Raw genomic sequence first — 22,018 nt, 5'->3', positions numbered from 1 at the left:
TCCTTGATGCACGGCTCCATACATTGATATCCAACGGATTGAGGAGAGTGCACATTTGAAACTCCATGCAGAGCCCAAAGGAGAAGAGAGGGTTTCGTGAAGATTGGAAGAGGTTTATGACCATGGACAAATCAAAGTCACTATAGAAGGAAGTTTGAGGGTTAGAGAGAAGCACTAAGATGGGGCAGAGTGAGGAGGACAAGAGGGGACGTGGGGATCAGAGCACTGTGGGAAGGGTTAAGAGAGGATAGGACAAGAAGTTTATTCGCAGGTCAAGTATTCAGGAGAGTACTGGCAGTTCTCTCACCCTTAATCCAATTGCTTCTCCCCAGTTTAAAAATATCTGCCATAAGTGTCAAGATTGGAGATTCCTTTTTGGGTTTTCTTGTTGTTGTTTAGGATTTGAATAACCGGTAAAAATTAGTGATCGGGTGTTTTATGACTAACAAGTATTTGCCTTACATTGTTCAAATCAGCAAACTGTTAAAAGTTGACCAACTTTCCTTATCTCTGTTCAAAAGCATTGAAAGAGAACAGCTCAGAGGTAGTTCAGCCATTTCTAATGGGCTGTGGAACAAAGGAACCAAAGATTACTCAACTGTGTCTAGCAGCCATACAGAGACTTATGTCACATGAAGTTGTTTCAGAGGTAAGATGGATGTTGTATTAAAATATTGTCTTGTATTGAAATATTTTAAGTATTCAATATTTTAACAAAGGTAAAAATACTATTATAAGACTGCTTTCTAAAGCTGAAACACATTTATATATTTTAAAATTGATATAATCGGGTGCAAAATGGGTTTTTTTTGAGTTTCAAATATCAGTCAAAATCCAGTCCCCCACATTGGAAGCAAAGGAAAAGTACATAAAAATAAAAGAGTATTCTTTTGTAGAATCCATTACAATAGTTGGATTCTTTAGCTGGCTTAGCAGCAGTTAGCTAGGAAACACTATTGCCAAACTTTTATATTGACATAGTCCACAGAAATCAATGCCACAACCCAGGAAGACCTCTTTTTACATGATTAAAAATGGCTGATTTGAAAAACCGTTTTGGCTAACGTGGTTGTAGTGCTGTATGAAAAGGGCACAGTTAAGCACTCAAAAGTTGGTATGTACCACACTTAAGAATGGAAGTGTAATCTTTACTCCGCCTGCCCTCTGTGTATGAATAGTATATTATTATATTAAAGTTTCAATTGCATAGCTCTTGAATTCAGTATAATAAGCAACAACAATAATATGCTTAGACAGCGGAGGTTTGTAGTGCCAAGTGTCCAAGACCACACTGCACAGCTTTATTCCCAGCATCTTTGAGATCCCCAGGTTATTACTGATCTGGTGCAGGTTAATTGTGGGCAATGGCGTGACTGCCCCAGTCTGTGACTCGGCAGTGTCCTTTCCTGACCTCAAGTCCAATCTTCAAGGTTTGGTATGCGGAGACTTTGTCTCCAAGGCAGGCAGTGTGACCCAAAAGAGCCAGCTGTCAGTGGCCAATGATGACTCTAGTCATCCTGATGCCAGTTCTCAATGATGCATCCCTATTATTGATAGTCAAACCATCTTGTACCCAGTAGTCGCTGCTGGCAATGCATATGAAATGTCTCCAACCTCCCAACGTCTTGTTTAAGCAGCATCCGTGTTTTAAATGCATATAAGAGGATCTGACTAACGCAGGTTTGATAAATCTGTACTTCTGCATATAGTTTCACCTTCTTTTGGCTCCAGACCCTATGCAAGTCCATGCGCCTGTTTGGTGATATGATATACATCTATTACCATAATCTTAAATACACATTAACATCTAGTAGTACTGCTTTTTACTGTATGTGTCAAACAGTCCATGAAAGTAATACGTATTAAAAATGTATATAAAGCTGTGTTTAGACAGAGTAATAGACATATTTTTCTGGCATATATAGGTCACTGAAGTTTGTAGCCAAATTAGCTTTGTAGTGAATTGTCTCTTCCTCTAAGAGAAGTTGTGCTTCTGGTTGAAATATGAAATGTGCACTCAGGTTGACAAAATAATTAAAATCTATGCCTTAAATAGAAGATAACTGATCATGCAAGTCTCTTGCTATCCAGGACCATTGTGACAAAGAAAATTAGTATTATATTCTCTGTGTGTTCATAAGATAGGGGAAAAAAATGAATTTCATAGAGTATATGTGAATGCTGTATTTTAAATGTATGTGTAATCATGATATTAAATACAAAGTATATAACATTTAATTGCACATATCAATTTATTCATAGGCTGCAGCTGGAAATATTATTAACATGCTTTGGCAACTGATGGAAAATAGTCTTGAAGAACTTAAATTACTTCAGACGGTTCTAGTACTTTTAACAACCAATACAGTTGTCCATGATGAAGCACTCTCCAAGGTAAAAATTTGTTTATGCAACTGGTATTTATTTTAATATTTTATAAATATTTTATTTAACATGCTAACTTGCTTATCTAAATCAGTTCCACTGAAGGAATGTACCTGCTTCCGAAACACAGGCCCTGATCCTGCAAACACTTGTTGAAATATTTAGTCCTTTACTAAAGATAAAAACTCTTTTTTGTAAGAGTGAGCACAAAAGGATGCTTTGTCCTTATAATGAATCTTTCATTCAAACATCGCAAAGTACTTTACCAAGGAGGAGTGTAATATTATCCCCATTTCATAGAAGGGAAAACTTAAGTATGGAAAAGTTAAATGAGTTGCTCAAGATGAAATATTTGGCCACTGTCTGTTCGTGTATTGTAACTAACAGGCTTAACTGATCAGCAATTACCACTTGGTGTGAGACCCTAATGTATACTCTGCTGGTGAGAGTACTAGAAAATGAAATCTGTTGCATATTTTAAATATTCTTATTTTATAATATGTTGGATATCAAATAACATGTTTTTTTTAATATTTGAAACAAGTTAAAAGAAAAGAAAAATATTATTTAAAAAAGCAACATTGGGAGAAATGACTTGCCTTAATCTAGTAAGCATGGTCCACTATCAGTTACTCTTCATTGGTAATTGTAACATCAGTGGCAAAGTTCAGAAGAATAGAAACTGGCAGAATTTTAATAGTGGGGCAGGAGTGTACACATGCTTGAAATGAGGAAAACCAGAATAAATGTTAAGAGAACAGGCAGATGAGATAATCTTTTATTGGACCAGTTTCTGTTGGGGAGAGAGAGAAGCTTTCGAACTTGCACAGAGCTGCTCTTTAGGGTCTGGGAGAGGTACTTAGACTGTCACAGCTAAATAGAAGGGTAGAACAGATGAGGGTTAACACATGTTACAAGGGACCATTCATGGTGAAGCAGACAGTTAGCAGCTGTACGGTCATAGGACCAAGAAAGGTTAGTGGGGTACACTGTTATAATGAGACACAAATCCAGTGTCTAAATCCCTGATTTTTAGTATTTAACAAAATGATGAATTTAAGCTCCTAGACTCATATTTTGAAGGTGGTGGTCTACTTTCCTTTGAGGATGAGGACTGAGAGGTCAGATATGGAGTGGTTGCTTTGTGAAAAGTGTTTGCCCACAGGTGATAAAGCATTTGTGTTATCATTTCTCTGTGGGAGTTCATTTGACAGTATAGTGATACTGGGGCATGGATGAAGTACACCACATGTGGTGATAGGCATGTGTAGGACCCAGGCATTTTGAAAGATGTGTTGTGGGTAGTATTGATCATCAATATTGTGGGGCATATAAACAGGAAAATCTAGAAATACTAGTGAATAAACACAACTGAGATATAGTGGGCATCAGAGACTAGGTGGGATAACACATGACTGGAATATTGGTATAGATGGGTACAGCTTGCTCACCTAATTGGTGATCCACTGGTGTACGTGTAAAAAATCTAGTCAGGTGCCTGATGAACCTGCTTATTGATGACATGCCCAATTCAAAAGCAACACAGCTTGTTGCAAGTTTCACAGATCCATGTGTTGTCTGAGTTGGAGTAAAAGATTACAGCATGCTGCTTTCTTCTTTCTCACTTTGCTTCTATCCTCTGGATCAAAGCCACTTCATGTTGAGCTGTATCAGTGCCAGATGTTCCCTCCAGAGTGAATGGAATTCCTGAATGCTCCTCCTAGCTATCTACATTGCAAATGAACAATTTCATATAACTTTTGCACACATTGTGATACCGTCATAAAGGGCAACCCCACTTTCTAGAGCCGTCTCGAATCTCGCTGTACAAAATATTCTTGTGGATATAATCACTGCCCATTCTTCTGACATGACCAAGCTGTCACAGTCTCCTTGATAGTAGTTTCTAAGTGTGTCAATCCTGCATGCTCCAGCACTTCTGTGTTTGGTATTTTGTCTTCCACATGAGATGGCTGTGTAAGATTCTGGAAATAAAGTGGGAAGTTATTCATTCTCCTGATGTTTACCATACATTGTCCATGTTTCTGAACCATAGAACAGGAGTGACAGCACGCAAGTCTCATAGATTCTCATCTTCACCTTAGTTAATAGTTTGCTGTTATTCCATGCACTTTTCCGTAATAGCCTGAAATTCGTAGCTGTTTTTTTCAATTCTGTTAGTTCAATCTGAGAGTCAAGATTCCTGCTGTTCATAGAACCCAAGTATCAAAAGCTGTCAACGATGCAAAGAGATTTACGATCCAGAGTAATATCGGGCACTGTTTCTTCCACCCCTTGGTATATGTTCACAGTCTTCTTGAAACTGATTGTCAACTCAAAGCTCTTTGTATGATGCAGAAAATCTGCCCAAGAGATTTTGCAGAGAAGAAAGTCAGGAAGGACAGGAAGGGGGGAAAAAAGGGAAGAATCAAAGATAAATACACTTGCACTGAGGTTCAGATGGAAATAGGAGACAGACTTGTTGAAAATCTCTGGGTAAGGCTAAAAGGGGTAAAAGACAAGGGTGATGTCATGGTGTACGGGTCTACTGTAGATCAGATAACCAGGAAGAAGAGGTAGATGAGGCTTGCTTTTTTTTAAAAAACTAACAAAATCATCCAAAGCACAGGACTCTGGTGATGGGAGACTTCAGCTACTCATATATGTGTTGGGAAAATAATACAGCAGGGCACAGATTATCCAACAAATTCTTGGGAAGCATTGGAGACAGCCACTGGGGAGAAGCTATTCTAGATTTGATTTTGACAAACAGGGAGGAACTGGTTGAGCATTTAAAAGTGGAAGACAGCTTAGATGAAAGTGACCATGAAATGAGAGAGTTCATGATTCTAAGGAACGGTAGGAAGGAAAACAGCAGAATAAAAATAATGGATTTCAAGAAGGCAGACTTTAGCAAACTCAGGGAGTTGGTAGGTAAGATCCCATGGGATGCAAGTCTAAGTGAAAAAACAGTTTTGAGAGAGTTGGCAGTTTCAGAGACATTATTAAGGGCATAAGAGCAAACTATCTCGCTGCTTAAGAAAGATAGGAAATGTGGCAAGAGACCAACCTGGTTTAACCAGAAGATCTTTACTGATCTGAAACTCAAAAAAGAGTCCTACAAAAAGTGGAAACTAGGTCAAATTACAAAGGATGAATATTTTAAAAAAGCACAAGTATGTAGGGACAAAAATTAGAAAAGCCAATGCACAAAATAAGATTTAAACTAACTAGAGACATGAAGGGTAACAAGAACACATTCTACAAATACATTAGAAGCAAGAGGAAGACCAAGGACAGAGTAGGCCTGTTACTCAATGAGGGTGGAAAATACAACAACAGAAAATGTGGAAATGGTAGAAATGGTAAATGACTTTTTTTGTTTAGTTTTCACCAAAAAGGTTAGTAGTGATAGCGCATCTAAGAGAGTGAACACCTGTGGAAGTGAGATAATATTTAAGGCTAAAATAGTGAAAGATCAAATTAATAATTACTTAGACAAGTTAGATGTTTTCAAGTTGGCATGGCTTGATGAAGTACGTAGAACAGTCAGGGAGCTGACTGAGGAGATATCTGAGCCATTAGCAATTATCTGTGAAAACTCAGAAGACAGGAGTGATTTCAGAGGACTGAAAGAGGGCAAATATAGTGCCAATTTATTAAAAAAAAAAAAAAAAAGGGGGGGGGGGAGTAAGGACAACCTGGGGAATTACAGACCAGTCAGCTTAACTTCAATACCCAGAGAGATAATTGAACCAATAAGCAAGTTGCAAACACCTGAAAGATAATAAGGTGAAAAGTAATAGTTAACATGGATTTGTCCAGAACATCATGTCAAACCAATGTAATAGCTTTCTTTGACAGGGTAACAAGCCTTGTGAATAAGGGGGGGGAAAGTGGTATATGTGGTATATTTTGACATTAGTAAGGTTTTGATACTCTCCCATAAACTAGGGAAATACAGTCTAGATGGAGCTACAGGTGGATGTACAACTAAGCTAGAAAACCACTCCCAGAAAGTAGTTGTCAGTGGTTCACAGTCAAGATAGAAGGGCATATTCATAGATTCATAGATACTAAGGTCAGAAGGGACCATTCTGATCATCTAGTCTGACCTCCTGCACAGCGCAGGCCACAGAATGTCACCCACCCACTCCTATGAAAAATCTCACCCATGTCTGAGCTATTGAAGTCCTTAAATCATGGTTCAAAACTTCAAGGAGCAGAGAAGCCTCCCTCCAGTCAACCATGCCCCATGCTACAGAGGAAGGCAAAAAAACCTCCAGGGCCTCTCCAATCTGCCCTGGAGGAAAATTCCTTCCCGACCCCAAATATGGCAATCAGCTAAACCCTGAGCACATGGGCAAGATTCACCAGCCAGATACCCAGGAAAGAATTTTCTATAGTAAATCAGATCCCATCCATCTAATATCCCATCTCAGGGGATTTGGCCTATTTACCCTGAATATTTAAAGATCAATTACTTACCAAAATCCCATTATCCCATCATACCATCTCCTCCATAAACTTATCGAGTAGAATCTTAAAACCAGATAGATCTTTTGCCCCCACTGCTTCCCTTGGAAGGTTATTCCAAAACTTCACTCCTCTGATGGTTAGAAACCTTCGTCTGATTTCAAGTCTAAACTTCCTGGTGGCCAGTTTATACCCATTTGTTCTTGTGTCCACATTGGTGCTGAGCTTAAATAATTCCTCTCCATCTCCTATATTTATCCCTCTGATATATTTATAGAGAGCAATCATATCTCCCCTCAACCTTCTTTTAGTTAGGCTAAACAAGCCAAGCTCCTTAAGTCTCCTTTCATAAGACAAGTTTTCCATTCCTCGGATCATCCTAGTAGCCCTTCTCTGTACCTGCTCCAGTTTGAATTCATCCTTTTTAAACATGGGAGACCAGAACTGCACACAGTATTCTAGGTGAGGTCTCACCAGTGCCTTGTATAATGGTACTAAAACCTCCTTATCCCTACTGGAAATGCCTCTCCTGATGCATCCCAAAACCGCATTAGCTTTTTTCACAGCCATATCACATTGGCAGCTCATAGTCATCCTATGATCAACCAATACTCCAAGGTCCTTCTCCTCTTCCGTTACTTCTAATTGATGCGTCCCCAACTTATAACTAAAATTCTTGTTATTAATCCCTAAATGCATAACCTTACACTTCTCACTATTAAATTTCATCCTATTACTATTACTCCAGTTTACAAGGTAATCCAGATCCTCCTGTATAATATCCCGATCCTTCTCCGAATTGGCAATACCTCCCAGCTTTGTATCATCTGCAAACTTTATTAGCACACTCCCACTTTTTGTGCCAAGGTCAGTAATAAAAAGATTAAATAAGATTGGTCCCAAAACCGATCCCTGAGGAACTCCACTGGTAACCTCCCTCCAACCTGACAGTGCGCCTTTCAGTAGGACCCGTTGCAGTCTCCCCTTTAACCAATTCCTTATCCACCTTTTGATGTTCATATTGATCCCCATCTTCTCCAATTTAACTAATAATTCCCCATGTGGCACGGTATCAAATGCCTTACTGAAATCTAGGTAAATTAGATCCATTGCATTTCCTTTATCTAAAAAATCTGTTACTTTTTCAAAAGAGGAGATTAGGTTGGTTTGGCACGATCTACCTTTTGTAAAACCATGTTGTATTTTGTCCCATTTACCATTGACTTCAATGTCCTTAACTAATATTGAGTGTGGTCTCTCAGGGATCAATCCTGGGTCCAGTTTTGTTCAATATCTTCATAAATGATTTGGATAATAGCAGAGAGAGTACACTTACAAAGTTTGTGGATGATACCAATCTGAGAGATTGGTAAGTGCTTTTGGAGAATAGGAATCAAATTCAAAATGATTTGGACAAACTGGAGAAGTGGTCTGAAGTAAATAGGATGAAATTCAGTAAGGACAAATGCAAAAAGAAAAGGAGCACTTATGGCACCTTAGAGACTAACAGATTTTTTTGAGCATAAGCATTGGATGCACCGATGAAGTGAGCTGTAACTCACGGAAGCTTATGCTCAAATAAATTTGTTAGTCTCTAAGGTGCCATAAGTGCTCCTTTTCTTTTTGTGAATACAGACTAACACAGCTGCTACTCTGAAATCTGACAAACGCAAAGTATTCCACTTAGGCAGGAATAGTCAGAAGCAGGACGGGGGGGATGATTTGGGACATGCAGGGCTGCAGCAGCCAGAGAAAAAGGCAACTTTCCCCAGCTCCAAGGCTGCGGCTTCTGGGGAAAGACAGTAGTCTTTCCCAGCCTCAGCGCTGTGGCGGGGGAGAGACCTTCCCAGCCCTAACTTGGGGGAGAGAGGGCACATCCATCACATTAGAAAGGTAAGACTACTGATATTAAAATATGAATTATGTGCTTTTATTTATAGAACAAAAAAAGTTAATAAGTTTTTGTTTTTTTTATATAGCGCTTTTATCCAAAGTGCTTTACAATAGCTATCTAACGGTACAAACAACATTTGGAAAGATCCTTAAGTGGTCCACCAAGACCCTCAGCAATTTTCAAGTGGTCCGTGAAAAAAGTCTCAGAACCACTGGTCTAGAAAATATGACTTATGAGGGAAGTTTGGAAAAAAAAAATGGGTTTGGTTAGCCTGGAGAAGAAAAGATTGAGGGGGGACAAAATAGTTTAAGTAAATAAAAGTAAAAGGAGGAGGGTGAAAAATTCTTCTCCTTTACTTCTGAGGGTAGGACAAGAAGCAATGGTCTTAAATTGCAGCACGGGTGATTTAGGTTGCATATTAGGAAAAACTTCTTAACTGTCAGGATAGTTAAGCATTGGAACAAATTGCCTAGGGTGGTTGTGTAATCTCCCTCGTAGGTTTATTAAGAACAGATTAGACAAACACTTGTCAGGAATGGTTTAGTTATTACTTAATCCTGCCCAGAGTGCTGGGGATTGGACTAGATGACCTATTGAGGACCCTTCCAATCCTGTACTTCTATGGTCACAGTTGAGATATGTCTGCACATTTTGCATCTGTTGGTCTGACAGTCTGGCACACTTTGAGGTGGTGGATCCTGGTCGTTGGTAAGGTCCTCAACTTCCTTAGCATAGGCTTTCAGTTTAACCACTTCCTTGATGTTTTGGTATTTTAGGGTTAACCTGTGGCTTTTATTTGCAAGGTTTAATCCTTCCCTTCCTCCCTGTCCAGTAGGGTCAAAATCTGAACTTTTGTGTAACAGAATCCATTGTCTGGTGGGTTATTTTGCAGGATATTTAACCCTTTCTAGCCATGCGTCACAAGAACCTTTTTCAATATGGGAAATAACCGTGCATCCACACACACCTAGCTGTCACCTACCCCACCAGAACCCATACGGGCTATCATTAAACAGTTACAACCCATTTTTGATGGGGACCACATCCTGAAAGAAATCTTTCCTGAACCCCCTCTTCTGCTCTTGAAGCAACCCCCCCGCCACCACCATAGAGAGCTTGCTGTCCTAAAGATACCATCCATCTTCACTAGCATGTTAGACTCCAGGTTCTTTTGTCCTTCCATTAACAACCTCTGATGCCACATGGAATCAGATGTCATCTCCACTAAGAGACAACAAGTCATATCCAAAATACCTAGAGATGAGAGTTTGCCTGCTCTCTCCTGCATCCTTGTAACCCAGTAACCTCATCTTTCCTCAGTAGCTGAGTCACAGACTGCTTACTTAAAGAATCAACATGGAGACATTAATGTTACAACAACATTGTCTCCCCAATGAGCTGGTTGAGGTTATAGGGCTGTTTAAATTCCCTAACAATGTTCATTCCTCTAAAACCTTCTCAAAGCAATTCACACTGGGTCTTTCTAAAGCAAAGTCAGTGGATCTATATACTTGTAAAAGATTCTGGTAGTTAGGAACTGGAACAAGTCTCCCAAACAAACTGTTGCTTTTTCTATGAAGTGAGCTGTAGCTCACGAAAGCTTATGCTCTAATAAATTTGTTAGTCTCTAAGGTGCCACAAGTACTCCTTTTCTTTTTGCGAATACAGACTAACACGGCTGCTACTCTGAAACCTGTCATTATAGGCATTTCAACATCCCCAACAGTTTTTTTTTTTTCTCCATACACACTGTAAGGAGAGTGATCACTTAAGAAAAGCCATTACCAGCAGCAGGGCGGGGAAAGGAGGAAAACCTTTCATGGTGACAAGCAAGGTAGGCTAATTCCAGCAGTTAACAATAATATCTAAGGAACAGTGAGGGGTGGGGTGGGGGGAGAAATACCATGGGGAAATAGTTTTACTTTGTGTAATGACTCATCCATTCCCAGTCTCTATTCAAGCCGAAGTTAATTGTATCCAGTTTGCAAATTAATTCCAATTCAGCAGTCTCTCATTGGAGTCCGTTTTTGAAGCTTTTTTGTTGAAGCTTAGCCACTCTTAGCTCTGTAATCGAGTGACCAGAGAGATTGAAGTGTTCTCCAACTGGTTTTTGAATTATATAATTCTTGACGTCTGATTTGTGTCCATTCATTCTTTTACGTAGAGACTGTCCAGTTTGACCAATGTACATGACAGAGGGGCATTGCTGGCACATGATGGCATGTATCACGTTGGTAGATGAGCAGGTGAACGAGCCTCTGATAGTGTGTCTGATGTGATTAGGCCCTATGATGGTGTCCCCCGAATAGATATGTGGACAGAGTTGGCAACGGGCTTTGTTGCAAGGATAGGTTCCTGGGTTAGTGGTTCTGTTGCGTGGTGTGTGGTTGCTGGTGAGTATTTGCTTCAGATTGGGGGGGCTGTCTGTAAGCAAGGACTGGCCTGTCTCCCAAGATCTGTGAGAGTGATGGGTCGTCCTTCAGGATACGTTGATGCGTTGGAGAGGTTTAGTTTGGGGCTGAAGGTGATGGCTAGTGGTATTCTGTTTTCTTTGTTGGGCCTGTCCTGTAGTAGATGACTTCTGGGTACTCTTCTGGCTCTGTCAATCTGTTTCTTCACTTCAGCAGGTGGGTATTGTAGTTCTTGTAGGTGTTTGTCTCTGTCTGAGGGGTTGGAGCAAATGCGGTTATATCGTAGAGCTTGGCTGTAGACAATGGATCGTGTGGTATGATCTGGATGAAAGCTAGAGGCATGTAGGTAGGAATAGCGGTCAGTAGGTTTCCGATATAGGGTGGTGTTTATGTAACCATCGCTTATTAGCACCGTAGTGTCCAGGAAGTGGATCTCGTGTGGACTGGTCCAGGCTGAGGTTGATGGTGGGATGGAAATTATTGAAATCCTGGTGTAATTCCTCAAGGGCTTCTTTTCCATGGGTCCAGATGATGAAGATGTCATCAATGTAGCGCAAGTAGAGTAGGGTCATTAGGAGACGAGAGCTGAGGAAGCGTTGTTCTAAGTTAGCCGTAAAAATGTTGGCATGCTGTGGGGCCATGCGGGTACCCATGGCAGTGCCGCTGATTTGAAGGTATACATTGTCCCCAAATGTGAAATAGTTATGGGTGAGGACGAAGTCACAAAGTTCAGCCACCAGGTTAGCCGTGACATTATCGGGGATACTGTTCCTGACGGCTTGTAGTCCATCTTTGTGTGGAATGTTGGTGTAGAGGGCTTCTACATCCATAGTGGCTAGGATGGTGTTTTCAGGAAGATCACCGATGGATTGTAGTTTCCTCAGGAAGTCAGTGGTGTCTTGAAGATAGTTGGGAGTACTGGTAACGTAGGGCCTGAGGAGGGAGTCTAAATAGCCAGACAATCCTGCTGTCAGGGTGCCAATGCCTGAGATGATGGGGCGTCCAGGATTTCCATGTTTATGGATCTTGGGTAGCAGATAGAATACCCCAGGTCGGGGTTTTAGGGGTGTGTCTGTGCGGATTTGTTCTTGTGCTTTTTCAGGGAGTTTCTAGAGCAAATGTTGTAGTTTCTTTTGGTAATCCTCAGTGGGATCAGAGGGTAATGGCTTCTAGAAAGTGGTGTTGGAGAGCTGCCTAGTGTTCCTCAGATATTCTTGTTAACTGCTGGAAATAGCCTACCTTGCTTGTCACCCTGAAAGGTTTTCCTTCTTCCCCCCCCCCCCACAGCTGCTGGTGATGACTTATCTTAAGTGATCACTCTCCTTACAGTTTCAGAGTAGCAGCCGTGTTAGTCTGTATTCGCAAAAAGAAAAGGAGTACTTGTGGCACCTTAGAGTCTAACAAATTTATTGGAGCATAAGCTTTCGCATCCGATGAAGTGAGCTGTAGCTCACGAAAGCTTATGCTCCAATAAATTTGTTAGACTCTAAGGTGCCACAAGTACTCCTTTTCTTTTTGGGAAATGCCTATAGTTATCCTTGGGGACTCAGCCTACCCCTTAATGCCCTGGCTCATGAAGCCGTACACAGGCACCCTGGACAGTAGAAAGGAGCAGTTCAACTATAGGCTGAAGTAGTGCAGAATGGTGGTAGAGTGTGCATTTGGACGTTTAAAGGGTCGCTGGCGCAGTTTACTGACTCACTCAGATATCAGCGAAACCAATATTCCCATTGTTATTGCTGCTTGCTGTGTGCTCCACAATCTCTGTGACAAGCTTGTCATCGTCATCTTCCGCATTCGCAAAATCCTCAGGCATGGCGGAGAGTACCCCATCATTGGAGTCCACTGACAGGGGTGGGGTAGTGGTGGTGGCCCCCCTTAGAAGTGCATGCAGCTCAGCGTAGAAGTGGCATGTCTGGTGCTCTGTCCCGGACCATCTGTTTGATTCTTTGGTTTTTCTGGTATGCTTGTCTGAGCGCCTTAAGTTTCACGCGGCACTGTGTTTTGTCCCTCTTGTAGCCTCTGTCCATCATGGCCTCTGAGATTTTTTTTTTTGAAATGGTTTGGCATTTTGTCTTCTGGAACGTAGTTCTAATAGCACAGATTCGTCTCCTCATACAGCGATCAGATCCAGTACCTCCCATTCGGTCCATGCTGGAGCTCTTTTTCTATTTTGGGACTGCTGGTCCCCTGTGCTGACGAGCTCGCCTGGCCAAACAGGAAATGAGATTCAAAAGTTCCCGGGGCTTTTCCTGTACACCTGGCCAGTGCATCCGAGTTCAGAGTGCTGTCCAGAGCAGTCACAATGGTGCACTGTGGGATAGCTCCCAGAGGCCAATATCGAATTGCGTCCACACTAACCCTAATTCGAAACGGCGATGTCGATTTCAGCGCTGATCCCCTCATTGGGGGAGGGGAGTGCAGAAATTGATTTTAAGAGCCCTTTATGCCAAAAAAAGGGTTCGTTGTGTGAATGGGTGCAGGGTTAATTCGATTTAACACTGCTAAATTCGACAAACTCATAATGTAGACCAGGCCTTAGAAGTAGTAATTTGCCCTAAACAGCTTTTACCATTGAGTTTTACATTCTCAGCACAAGTTATGGGGCTACCTTCACCTAAGCTCACAGTAAAAGTATTGGGGTAAATTTGGTTACACACAGACAACTGCTAAGGCCTGGGCTACACTGGGGCGGAGGGGGAGGTTTGAACTAAGATGCGCAACTTCAGCTACGCTATTTGTGTAGCTGAAGTAGAATATCTTAGTTCGACTTACCTGGCCATCCTTATGGCGGCAAGTCTACCGCGGTGGCTTCCCCGTCGACTCCGCTTACTCTTCCTGCCGAGGTGGAATATAGGCATTGATTCAGGGATCGATTTATTGCATCTAGACAAGACGCGACAAATCGATCCCCGATAGATCAATCGCTACCTGCCAATCCAGCGGGTAGTAAAGATGTACCCTTAGAGTCAAACAACATACCAACATTGTTAAAACTGGATAGATTCTGTCCCCATCTTTGCTGTTGAGAGAAGCTGGCTTTTCAGGATGAATCAGTTCCCGTTGTTCCTTTGTTCTCTTGAGTTGGAGCTTAAGTCTGTCCACTTTTGCCTTAGCTTCTAGTTCCTGTAATCGAATATATGCCATTCTTTGTTCATGTTCAAAACACGGGCGTTTTCTTTCAGTAGCTTCTCCTTCCATATCAGCTGTTTTTTTGCTTTTGTTCAAGTTTTAGCTGCTGGTTTCTCACTGCAAGTCAAGCCTTGGAATTGGTGAAGCTTGAGAATCTGAAAACTAGTAAGCAAGCTAGTGTCTATGTTGATTGACCTGAGGGAGACAGACTTGTCCATAGCCATTAGCAAAGAGATTTTGGCATTATTATTTCATTGGTTTACAGTCTTTTAGTAAGGGCTAACCTTGTAGTGGCAAATATCTGTAAGACGGCAAAGATGTAGCAATCACTGGAAAGGCTTAAGTATCCTGCAAAACTAATTTACACAAAGCTAGTATTGACAAATATTGTCGATGCCTAAGGCAGTGAGGACATTTTAAATACCACTCTAGACTTGGAGGAAGGGTAGACTATGTAAAACTACTAGTGGATCAAGTTCTGGATTTTTGCCACATATGTAAGCACACATGAAAAAACAGTTTAATATTGGTATTTAGAATAAGAATTGTTTCTTAGCGTCTAAGTTTTACTATTAGAATATTTTTTCCTAACAAAATACTGTTTAGCACATTTATCATGACAGGTGACTTCGGCCGGAAGATTTTACCTACAAAATGGAAGGGTTTGGTGTTTTGTTTTGTTTTTGTTTTTTTTGTTTTGGATTTTGCTGATCACTTGGTACAATGCAGTGGATGAACGAAAAAAAATCTGGGTTCTGCTGTTTGTTTTTCCTTCTTCCTTTTCATCTGGACCTTAATAACTGGTTTTATTTTAGCTTCCTTTTTTCATCTGTTTTTTATCTATTTCACCTCCATAATAAATTCTTCACTATAAGACCACAAAAGTGGTTTTTAAAAAAGGACTATTCCCATGAATAATAACCTAGTGCTTTAAATCCATTAGCCTTGTGCACGTGTGCATATTTTCAGGGCAGAGAAATTTGGACCCCACAACACTTTAAGCTCTGAAATCACAGCCAATACACCAAGAGTTTATCTTTACTAATATTTTAAAGGAGGCATCCCAAAAAAACCTATTTCCGAAATAGCCCTTGTGTTGGTGTCACACTTTTTTGTTTGAGTTAGAACTGAAATAACATTACAATATAATTTAAAGATGCACTGTGATGCCACCTTTCAACTGAGACACAAAAATGAGGGTCTTGATCCACTTTTATCCAAATTTCATGGTACTTTCTGCAAGAATAGGTCTATTGATCCATATCCTGGCAACATTTGGATTGAGGAATTCTGTGTACCAAAATTCCCTTTACAGGTTTTTTTCTTCATTTTCCATCTAAATAGAATTATAAAAAGCATTCGGAATTGTCTCCTCGCTATACTCTGAAGGCAGAGCATACGTTAATCTAACCAGTGTCAGATTTTTCTGGGGCGTCGAAATTATTAGAATCCTTTTCAAATGCTGTGGATCTGAACAAAAGGACTTCATTCTTTGTCTTTTTTTTTCCCCCAGTTGTACAGAATTGGTTTCTCAGATTCAGTCTCCAATATCCAAATTGGAAAGAGTTTTAAAACCATGTTTCTGCACAATGTATTTTTGTCTGTTACATATAATATGTATTAAAGATTAGAGAAACATTTTTCATTATTTTATCAATGTACATTGTGTATTTGAAAGCACTTTGTGTGTAGACAAAGCGACTACATTCTGAGTGCCTTAAAGGCTGCTTGGGTAATTTTGGGGGGGAGGTGCTTTTTCCCGATTCCCTTAACGTTTGTTTTATGTTTGGATGATTACAGTCTAAAATGTACACAGGAGGGAACAAAGTAGTGTTATCAAGGGCTTCTATTGATTGCAGCAGCTGTGGCAGGTTAGCCCACTAAGGCAACTGGAAATTGGATAAATGGTATAAAGAACAGAGCAGAGAGTAATTCAGCATCTGGGGGGCTAGGTAGTAGGTACTTTCTTGGACTTGGCTATTCAAATTGTTAATGTTAACAACAAACCCTGGGGTTTAGTTTTGGGTTGTGTGTTGGTTTGATATTCTGGGCCGCCCCCCCCCCCCCCAAAAAAAGCTGGGGAAGAGCAAAATCACTAAAGGAACTGCCATCTTTACCTGACTGACTAGATGGCCAGTCTTGTACTAATAAGCCAACCCACCTATTCAAGTCCTTTTGAGGAGCAGTTTCAATATTGGCATGGTGACTTGGGAAAATAGAAGATCTGAAGCTATTTTCAATTTATTTTAATAAGATTTGAAGTTGAGTGTTTTCTATGCTATTATTGATTTCCTTGACAATCCCGCATTGAAGGTTTTCCTTATAAGCAATTCAAAAGGTGATCTCATTCAGTGCTTTTTAACTTTTTAGAGTTAATATATTTAACCTTCTTTCTAGTAAGTAATTGTTAATATGAAAATCTATAGCAACATAGTCTTTCCATCTTGTAAAAGATTAAACAATTCATATAAGAATTTTATATTGGAACAATTGGTTTCCTGTGGAAAAAGGTGTGTAAACTCACATATCTATATTAGATGGCTCATGACTTGTAGCTTGAAAATATAGTAGAAACTATACTCTGGCTGCCTCTAACAAGTTCATTTCCCAGGTGGTGATTTAAAGACTTCCTGCTTATGTGCAGAAGAGTTTAGTTAGCCTACCCCAGATAACAAAGATCATTTTGTCAGTTTTTTAGGAGGTTATTAAAATACAACACACTCATCCTTTCATTTCTGCAATACAAGTGACATTTCTGCAATACAAGCAACAGATATTGGCACAGAGCCAGGGTGATCAAGGCCATTCAAATAGTTTTTTATGTAGAGAGAAAATGAAAATTTTCCATTCTTTAGGTAATAACTTCAAAGTTACTTCAAAGACCTCTTCAGCAGTCTTTTGTTTCATTTTTTCCAGACATACATTTTTAAAAAATGGTAATCTGTTGAGAGGTAAAGAAGCCATTATTGAAAGTGACAAAGTTATTCGAACAGAAACCTTTCAGATAGTGTTATTCTTGGTACTTCATACCCTAATCTATGTCCTAAAGAACAGCAAATCTGGTCGGCTTTAAGGTAATTCCGAAGTTTCACAAATAATCTACTTTAAATAGATGCGCCCCTGAGCTTTTTTTTATTATTATTAACGCCACAAAATGTAATCTCGTTTTCAGCAAGAACAGTGGAAATCTGGCATGAATCCATATTCCCCTAAAACAGTCACATACAGTTTAGTTCAGAAGCAGTTGTACAAAGAGAGAGTCACTACTGTTGGAGCTAAAGTGTGCCCTTAGCATCTTCACTAAATATATGGATGTTATTTTTTTGGTTGACATTGAATGCAACAGCATAGCAGTCCCTGCAAGAATACATTTTATTGAATCACTCTCCTAGTCTTAACAAGACAAATGTTTCTGAGCCAGCCTTTGGGGGTACTTTACTAATAACTCTTTTTGTGGGGCATGCCACTCTTGCCTCACTTAACATCAGTATGTCTAATGTTAGTTATTCCTTTCTCTGCTATTGCATTTGTAGTTTTTTCATTCTCTGCTGAAGGAGTAAGAGACACAAAAGATAGCAGGCCTTAGGAGTTCCTTTTCTGATGTCTAACTCTCGCATCCTTGTCTTTCCTTGTGGAAGCTGAGATACGATCTCAGAAGTTCTCCTGTTTTTACAAAATAGACTTTATCCTTGTATAATTTTGTTTGTCAGAGATCATGTTTTGACCAGAGCGGCATCATTAGTAAGGAAAATAGAAATCCCTTAAGAGGAGAGATTGTTAGATGCTGCATCAGGAACACAATAGTTAGGCATTCTGTATTTTCCACAAACTGAAACTAAAATGCTGTGTGAATTTAACAAGAAAAAGCTATATGCAGACATAAGCAACGCGTGAGGAGGCATGTTGGTTCACTTGTCTTCCCCCCAGATTTTTGCCAGAGTTTGCTGGCCCTGCTTGTCATATAGTGTGGCTGCCCCCCCCCCCCCAAAAATCATACCTCAGCTGCTGGAGCCAGCAAGCTGGGAGCTGTGGCCACTGAGCGAGGCAGCAGCAAACATCTGGGAGCTGCGGGGAGGGGCTGCTGAAGGTGGAGGGAGGTCGTAGGGGGCCGTGACTTAAGCTGTTGGGGGGCAAACATTTAAATTGTATCCCCTTACTATCTGCAGGCACTAGTCATCTCTGTATGCAGTAGTTACTACACAGTATTTTCTGTTATAACCCACTGTTTTCAGCCTCTCATTTATCGGACTAACATTCCCGGTTGACCTTTTTTGTTCTTGGTCTCTACTGGAAGGTGATTTTTATATCTATGAACAGAAATGGTTCAGCCATCCTTAAGTGAAAGGAAAGCATATGTGGGGAGAGGGATGCCCTGACATTAGCACCCCTCTTCCCCCCCCCCCCCACATAGCAAGCAGAAGACTCCGGGCAGCAGCTCCAAGGCAGAGGACAGGAGCAGCACATGGCAGTGGGGGAAGGGACAGCTGAACTGCCTGGCAATTGATAGCCTGCTGGGCAGCTATCGCACAGGGAGCTTAGGGGAGCTTATGGGGTTTCCGTTCCACTCTGGTTCCAAGCCCCCACCAGCTAGCTCCAACAGGCTGCTCTTTCTGCAATCAGTGGACAAAGCAGGCGGCTGCCAAACAACGTTGTAAGGGAACAATGCGCAACTTTAAATGAGCATGTTCTCTAATTTTTCAGCAATTAAACAACATTAACCAGGACAGCATTAAGTGAAGAGTTACTGTATATAATCATCTACTATGCTTTCCATGGGACTCCAGCCTTGTTCAGTGTACAGGATGGATGGTGCTCAGAGAATTAAGGTTGTGTAGTTCATGAAGCTGTTTCTGTACAACCTGTGCCTCAATTGTTGCTGTATTTGGAAGACGAGTAGTTAAATCAAGCAGGTGATTGTGGGAAAAGAAAGGATGGTCTTGAAGTATGGGCAGTTGAATGCCAACCTGGAAAACTGAATTCTGTCCTCGCCTCTGCCACTGAAAATTAGTGGATATTATTGATAGTTTTGGCTTTAATCTCTCTGTGCCTATTTCTTATTTATAGAATAAGGATAATATTTCCCTACCTCTTAAGAGTATTGTGAAGAGAAGTTCATTAAAGTTTGTGAAGCAGTGAGAGATTATTGTGGTGGGCACCACAGAAAAGTCTGTGAGGGAATTAGGAATTCTCTACTCCGTATAGAATTTGGATGGCATGCAGTAAATATACCATGCCACGTGTTGAATAATGAACATCCTCCATCCTGTGCACTGAGTGAGGCAGGGTCCAGTGGAAAAAAGTCTCTTATTTAATAACTATATACTATCTCAGCAATGCATATGCATAAAGGACCCAAATTAAGGTTGTGGGGGCAATATTTATTCTGGCATTTCTTAACTTTCGAGTGCTTGACTTTACAAATTTTAGTCTTAAATATCAGCAAACAAAAAATAAAAAAAAAAGCATGTGTACATTCACACAAACTGAAAAAACAGAACTTCTATCATGTGGAGAAATACTGACCATCCACATGGTTCACTGGCAGGATTGGAATCTTTAGATGCACAGACCTGTATCACTAGAGCTAATAGAGTTGAGTAACTGATAGCAGTAGCTGGCTGTTCTCTTTTGTGGATGAGACAATAAATGGGGTGGGTGGTTGGGGGGCAGGGAAGGCACTTCGCCATTGGATTTCATGCTGTTTTCCAGGTAGCAGAGGAATGTTGAGACTCAGGAACCCAGGGTTCTATTCCAGGTTCTGGCAGGGAGCATTATGTAATAGTTACAGATGTTTCTTTCCCTGTCTAACCCATCTGTCTCCTCTGCTGCTAACATGTATTCCAAGTAGCCTTTCTCTTCCCCATCCACCCCTCCTCACCCTGCCATCTGTCTCTGTCTTTATTCCTCAGACTTCATCCTGTTTCTTCTTAATTTCTCTCACCAGCCTCTCTGCATCCCCCACCTCCTCACCCCTTTTCATTCCAGACATGTAGTTTCCTCCTTTTTGGTGCTAGCAGCAGAAGCATGCCAGCAGCTGCAAGAAAGTCTCCCTCCTTTGTTTCATTATGTGGCATCGCAGCAACCCCTGGTAGTTAAGAAGAGCAATTGCAGGGAAGAGCTTGCTCAGCCTTTGGCTGAAGCATGCTCAATACAGACAGAATATAGCTGCCAAATTCTTAAGTCTCTACAGAGCAATGCATTTTCCTTAACCTAATTCTGAGAAGTGACTGAACTGTTTTTGCTAAAATGTTCCCAGCAAAAAAATTCAGCCTAAGGTATAGACAGAGCTTGGAAAATTTCAGTCTATACAGTTGAAGGTTTGGAAGTTACAAGTAATTAAAACACTGATTTCATGAAGAAAAATGTTAGACAGCCTTAACTATAGGCATTACCATTAGTGCTGTCTGTAATTAAAAAAAATAAATAGTATCAGGTAGTATTTTCTGGAAACTTATATATGTGTGGTATCTTATGGTACTGTGTACTAATCTGTGTGTGCCATGTAAACAGACTCCATAAGTCAATTACAGAAAGAGAAAGCTGAACAAGGTGTTTATATATTTGTGAAACTCGCAATGTATTGCAATGTTACTGTGGTTGAAGTGCAACACAATGCAAAAACATACACTAGTACATTTAATTATAAAATGAATTATTTCAGGAGAAAACTTATGTCATACAAATGAGAACTTCTATATAAAATACATAGTAAAAAGAAATTAAAATACAACTCAGTGTATTTCTGTGAGAAACGTCTTGTGAATTACTATGTGAGGTATTAGCACCTTGAAGAGGAACCAACTTGTTACCGTATAGTGTGATTATAACATTAAAATATGAACCATATGGAGAGGTAATTACTTGCCTTAGAGGAATGTGTGATCATGTAATTAGACCATATCCTAATTCAAGAGGGGGCAGAGTTAAGGTTATGTATATCTCTTTAGCTTTGGCATTTCCTGACCAGTGTGTGACTAACCATATAACCTTAATGTCCTCTTAACATAGTTATTTTAATGGAATAAGTGTTAAATTATATTTTACATGGTCACTTATTATATCTGAATTGCCTGTAAAATTATTAGTCTTCATTGGCACATTTAAATCAAAATTTAATTACTGTCTAACTTCCATGAAGCCATGGGAGCAATGAAAATACATTTTTCACAGCACAATCTAGAAATCTTTTTTGTATCAAACTTTAGATCAGCTTTTCAGATATAAAGAAGAATTAAAGTCATCTCTAGGTATCTTGATAAATTATTAGAGGAAAATATGGTTAACTATTAGTTTTAGCTAAAAAAATATACATTGTATTAACTGGAAATTGTTTGGCAGGCAATTGTCCTTTGCTTTAGACTTCACTTCACAAAAGATAATATCACAAATAACACTGCTGCAGCTACAGTGCGACAAGTAGTTACTGTCGTTTTTGAGAGAGTGGTTTCTGAAGATGAACGATACAAAGGTGAATGTTTTCCTTTTGTGTTTTATGTGTATTTTAACCTGTTTTCTAGAGCTGTATTTAAAAACACAAATAGTTAGTTACCTTGCTAGGATTCTGAAATATATAAATATATTGAAGAACAGTTTCTAAATGCTGTAAAAATCATAGGCATAGCTCATTCAGTTTTGTTGGGTGGGATGCACTTTTACCCCTGTGTTTTTGCAGAATCTAATATAATGCATCCTTGATCCTGATTCATGATGAGATCCTCAT

At 40.1% G+C, this 22,018-nt stretch overlaps 1 protein-coding gene across 7 annotated transcripts in view; it reads left to right on the top strand.

Annotated features, from left to right (window-relative positions):
- MON2 (MON2 homolog, regulator of endosome-to-Golgi trafficking) overlaps positions 1 to 22,018 on the top strand; it is a 164,407-nt gene that overhangs the window by 28,775 nt on the left and 113,614 nt on the right. For 4 of the 7 annotated variants that reach the window (XR_006274838.1, XM_043494107.1, XM_043494084.1 and 1 more), the window contains exons 3-5: positions 522 to 649; positions 2,263 to 2,394; positions 21,637 to 21,768. Coding sequence is in view for 6 of the 7 variants with exons in the window: in XM_043494107.1 (XP_043350042.1) it covers positions 522 to 649; positions 2,263 to 2,394; positions 21,637 to 21,768 (392 nt within the window). In the remaining variant the exon portion in view is untranslated. The remainder of the gene's footprint in view (positions 1 to 521; positions 650 to 2,262; positions 2,395 to 21,636; positions 21,769 to 22,018) is intronic. The other 3 variants (XM_038396881.2, XM_038396926.2, XM_038396908.2) reach the window with 1 other exon arrangement.

This window comes from Dermochelys coriacea, chromosome 1 (genome assembly GCF_009764565.3).
Source record: "Dermochelys coriacea isolate rDerCor1 chromosome 1, rDerCor1.pri.v4, whole genome shotgun sequence".
NCBI lineage: Eukaryota > Metazoa > Chordata > Testudines > Dermochelyidae > Dermochelys > Dermochelys coriacea.
The sequence above is the reverse complement of the archived record's forward strand: the minus strand, read 5'-3'. Positions and strand labels throughout refer to the sequence as shown.